The following is a 5,669-nucleotide window of genomic DNA, read 5'->3' as shown; positions in this document are numbered from 1 at the left end:
TAAATGCTAAAAAAACTGTGCTGGGTTGGCTTATAAAATTTTGATCCACCGTAACATCTTTACTTATCAGGATATTGGCCCGACTCAATTATTAGCGAAAACCAGTGCGGTAATGAAAAAAGAAACCCCCAATACATTTGATTTTTATAATGAATTTGGGCCCAAATGTAAAACATGCAAATAAATGTAAACCTTAGATTTAGACAAAAATTTAAATTTGGACATAGGATCCAGTGCAAATGGAAATTTGGACATAAGTATCATACGCTTTAAAAGAGTTTCACTATAGCGTAAGCAAAGATATTACCAATCTATTTCATCGTCAGAATCTTCACGAGCTCGTATGTGTAAAATAGTAAAAACGTATCTATGTATAGGCATATTTAATGTAGGTGTAAGAGAAAAAAAGAAAAAAAAAAAGAAAGAGACCTGAGCTATTGCATCAAGACCCAGAATAGTAATGCGAAAGAGAAGATAGAAAGAAGTAAAGAACACATCTCTTCAGATGAAACTAATTCCAGACCCAAGTGACCAACAAACCGTATCATAAAAACAGCACCATAAAAAAGCATTTATTTAGTTAATTTGAATCGAATCCAGATTTTGTTGATTCTCATATAAAAGAAATTATATTTTTGTTGATTCTCATATAAAAGAAATTATATTTTAACAATCGAGCTAATATAATCTGTTAAAAATACAGGCTTTTAATTTCATATTAACTATTTTTTAATCTGCCAAATTGTTTTTTTTTTTTTCAAAATAAAACTGCCACAAACCAAACAAAAACAAAAATACCCACGCTTACATACAAACATGATTATTTCTCTTAACATTATTAATAATAGAAATCATTAATAAGACAAAATACATAATGGAAAAATTTAAAGAGACAAAATATATGAACATTTGATCACAATCAGATCGATTACAGTTCGATCGTCATACACCACAAGATTCATCAACAACTTCACATACAAAGGCCTTCACATACAAAGGGCCTTTTAACTAAAAAGAAACAACTTCACATACACTGCAACGTCCCCTATGGAATAACCACTTGGCACTTTTTCTTGCTTTTATGACAGCATTTGTTTGGATCATATTCCAGCCGAGCATTCTGGGGGAGGAATAGGGAACCGAGACTTATCGGTACAATAATCATAAACCATATGGTTTACTCGGACCCATCTATAACCTCGAGCCTCTACCGGACTCAATTGGTGGTATGCACTGCCTTCCCACCAATTTTTAGGATTAGCGGGACAATTTGCTGGTCCCGGAACCGGACATCCTTCTATATCAAAATCTTTGTAGTAAGCATAAAATGGTGCTCCCGACCAATTGATTTTCTCCATTCCTCCACGAGTTGCCCAATCATCTGCTTCCCACAACGTCGAATATACACCCATTGGTTGGAATCTCGGGTATGGAACTTTCCTCGCCTCATTGTTCTTATAAACCCTAATGGGCACATTGTCTACGTAGAACCTACACACATCACACGTAATAGACGATTACAAAATGATTGGAACCAAATCTTGTTTTTTTTTTCACTTATGGGCGGGTAGTGGATTTTGAAAATATGGGACCTTTACGTTGTCAAATCGAATGAATGCCTCCAAAACAAATATGCTGTCTCTTTCATTCTCTTATTACATGGCCCATGGGCCGACAAAATATTAAACCAATCATGTCTCTCGTGAGTCCGTGACAATATGAAAAGACAAGAATAGTTAACCGAATCTTATTTATTGGTTAATTTGATATTGTTAAATCAATTATATATTACGTTTCTTTTAAAAACTAATTAGAAAAATCGATGGCAAATGCTGTACTTGTAGTATATGTATGACTTACACAATACGGAGATGGTTCCATGAAATGGCGTACTCATGGAAATCACGAGAAGGGTCAAACCAAAGGTTAACTCTTTGTTCTCTATCGCCTTTACCATGAGCAAACACGTTTGTTTGCACAGTGTACGGTTGTCCACTTCGATTTCCCAAGAACTCAAAATCTAGCTCGTCTCTTATAGAATCCGTATCCGAATTCATCTGCATCAATTATCATATATATATCGTTATGTATTGATATTATAACCAAAACTTCAGAAATATGTGTATGATGTACGTAGTTTTACATAGAAGGCTGCAACAGTTCCCGCCGAATCACCGGGGATGAGTTTGATTTTCATGCTCACGCGGCCAAACAAGTACTGCTTCTTCGAAGCGAACCCACATCCTAAACCAATGTTAACAAAAACATGTAAAATATATGGAATTGAAGATATATAGTATGTTTCGATAAAATTGATTATAATGCACGTAAGAACCTGAGCTAGGGTCTAATTTGAGCTGAATGGCTCTTCCTCCATCGAGTTGAGTGATATGAGCATCTGACCAAGTGATCCTAAAGTCATCCTCAAACCTAGCCGGTCTACTTAAAACCGACCGGTACAATGCTGCAAATAAGCATAAGCTTATAAAGAAAGCGTTTCTTGCAGAGAAGAGTGACGCCACCATTCTTGCTTTGTAGTTGAAGATTAATGGATGGGTTTGGTTGAAAATATTAGTCGATCGAAGCCATATTTATAGAGAGACGCATTGCAGGTAAAATGTATGTGTAATTATTGGGGAGGGTATCATTTAGAGCTTAGCTTTTCAGTACAGCTAACCACTGATCGATCGTCTCAATTTTTTTGGACCTACTACTTTTCTATTATTGTTGTTAATTATTATTATGTTTTAATATTCATTGAATATGTATTGTTTTCTTTCCCAAACCTTACTGTTCCCTCACTCCTTTTTTGGTTACTGTATTTGAATTTAATTTATTTCGTGTACTTTGCGGTAAAAATAATCACATTATCATTTCCTGCACTCCTCATGTCATGTGAAACAAGTATTGTTACACGAAGAATTTATAATAACTATGGAAAAATTCTGATCTCGATATATTGCGATAAAAGTCAAAATACTTCTGGGCTCTCAATGATTGGAGTGAATGAATTTCCCAGCGGACTAAACTGATACGCGCGTCGTGATCTCTTTCGAACACGTGTACCAATACACTGCCCTGCTATGCCTCGCAAAACTGATACAATCGTTATGTTATATAAGTGGTGGAGATTTTGTATAAATTTTCCCTACACAAAAAGTTAACTTTCGTATTTTTGTATCACAACAAAAGAGGTATCAATATCACAAGAATTTCCAAACTTAATGTATTGGTTCATTTGATTCGGCTTTGTTCTCAACCCCAATAATAATGACAAGTTTGTTGTATTCACCAAAAAAAAATGACAAGTTTGTTGTTTATTTATTTAAAAGGAGATGGTAATTTAAGGCTGTGATTGGTTGGTGCTTAATAGGGAAGAGAAAGAGTGGAAAAGTTTAGTCATAATTATGCTGGAAAAACACCAATCAAATAGAAAGTGTAGGAAAAATATTTCCTCTCTAAAATAAGAGAATCTTTCCACCCAAAATTACAAGAAGGAAAATAAATATTTCCTCTCAATTACTCTATTTTTTTACATTTATTTTCTTTTTATTTTTTCCCTTTTTACTGTAAGGGTGATTGGAGAGCTTTGTTAAAGGGAAAAATGGATGGGAAATTATTACTCTCAAGTCTCAATTTCTCTATATTCTGTCCAATCAAGAAGAAAAAAGAATCTTTGGAGTAATTTATTGGGATTTTTAAGTGTATGTGAATGGTTGACCAAATGATTAACTATATAACAATGGATAATTTATTTCCCTTTCTTTGCCTTCATTTTTATTGAATATCTTCTCAATTGAAAATGGAAGTGGACTCGGAACAAAAAAAGAAAGAAAAAAGGAAGTGGACAAAGTCTCCCTCCCAATTCCTCTAGTGACTACTTCTCTTTTCTTCTTATTTTAATTACCAGATCCCACTCTTTTATCAATGACATATCCCAACACAGTAACATATATCCTCTTTTCCTTGTTTAGTTTGGACGAGTTTTTATTTATTTTAGTTGCTTTAATGAGAGTAGCTGTGAAGTATTTATGATCGTACATGAACATACTAATTTATCAAAAGAAAATGAAAATAAGAAAGTTGTTAAATGTGGAGAGGCGTGATAGTAGGGATATGTCTATGTTTAATTTATGGATATTAGCTTTCATTTCCTTATCCACATCAGTACACCACACAAGTCGTGCTCGTTGAATAGTTCATTACTTCATATCCCCATCTTTGTTTATATCATTCTCACTCAATCTCCGAGCTAGCAAACATCGTAAAAATAAATGAATTCTATTATGCATTTTGGTACTCTAGTTGCGAAACTTCAATAAAGTAACTTTTGATTGGCTAGTTCGTTTTGTACAAACCGTTTCAAACTATTTGAAAGCTCTTTGTAAATTTTGTGTCAAACGTATATTTGATATGTTGACATTTTTTTTTTAAAAAAAAAGACTAATTCATATATACAGATTCACATTTTAATATTTCATACGTGTTTTATCGGAACTTTGTTCGAATACATTTTAACATAAATGTAGGGAAATCAAGTATCAATCCAAAATCCCTCTTCTGAAGGTTAGACAAGAATGATCTAATATAAGTTAACTTAACTCCAATTCCAATTGCTATGTGATTTTCCAGAAAAGAACTAAAAAAAAATCCATATGAACTTTGATTTTTGCACTTAAAATAGACAATATCATATAGAGGAAGTTGGACATAGACATGACATTATAAAACTTTGTTCAAATACATTAATTATTTGCTCTTGCATGTTGTAAAAAACATGTTTTGGCTCTAGAGCTAGCATAATACATTCGTGTATTGAGTAGATTCCCACTATTATTTTCTAAGCTTACATCAATTATATGAGAAATACTAAACTCACACAAATTAATCATAGTAAAATGATTTATATACTTAATTCGAAACCCAGGCAAAACTTAATTGATTTCGTGATTTCGATCTGATGCAATATTTGGTTACGTTGAGCTATCATGTCTAATAATGTAAAACACCCTGAAATTTTTTGTTTGCATGAAAACGACGGTTATCAAAACAATTAAGTCTAATTAATTTAGAAGGACACACCACATTGGACAAACCCACATGGAATTAAGAACTGTGGATAAGAAATTGATGGACTCCTCAAGTTTCATAAACAAAACTCTATTTAACCCAAAATTAATGTCATGTCCATTATATTGATTGAATATGCTGCTACCTACCTTTTTCATCCCCTTGCATACCCACTTCTTGTCGTACTTGTTCAAAATAGTAACATAACACGGCCGACATTAACTTGATTTGAGCTATATCGGAATAAACTACTGTTTTTTTTTTCAGGTAACGGAAAAACACTAGTAGTTTTCTTGTCATCAATAGTAAACATTTTAGTCATTTTCTCTGAATCACTTAACGTTACAAGAAATTTAAATAAAAACTGTTCTGATATCCTTTTTTATATAAAATGTAAATATTTTGGTTAAATTCTTGATGGAATGTGACACTGAACTGCGAACAAAAACATAGAAAAAATTCTGATTTTAAGTGTTTAACCTTTATTCACATTAATTAATGCTTTTAACTAGATCCCAGCCCGTCTGATATGGTATTGTCAATTTAAATTAGTTTCACATGTTTTTTTTTATTTTTAAGTTCATCTTTGACTGAAATCT

General features: G+C 32.7%; 1 protein-coding gene across 1 annotated transcript; it reads right to left on the bottom strand.

The window, feature by feature from the left end:
• Window positions 1-804: 804 nt before the first annotated feature.
• On the bottom strand, window positions 805-2,567 carry LOC18030098 (probable xyloglucan endotransglucosylase/hydrolase protein 7). Its single transcript, XM_006411788.2, has 4 exons — window positions 2,336-2,567; window positions 2,144-2,244; window positions 1,861-2,057; window positions 805-1,491 (listed from the first exon to the last, which is right to left on the bottom strand). Exons 1-4 carry the CDS (start codon window positions 2,523-2,525, stop codon window positions 1,101-1,103), a joined length of 879 nt encoding a protein of 292 aa, XP_006411851.1. The 5' UTR covers window positions 2,526-2,567; the 3' UTR covers window positions 805-1,100.
• Window positions 2,568-5,669: the final 3,102 nt, after the last annotated feature.

The sequence above is a fragment of the Eutrema salsugineum genome, unplaced genomic scaffold (assembly GCF_000478725.1).
Source record: "Eutrema salsugineum unplaced genomic scaffold, Eutsalg1_0 scaffold_1, whole genome shotgun sequence".
Lineage (NCBI taxonomy): Eukaryota > Viridiplantae > Streptophyta > Magnoliopsida > Brassicales > Brassicaceae > Eutrema > Eutrema salsugineum.
This window is presented reverse-complemented; position numbering and strand designations above follow the sequence as displayed.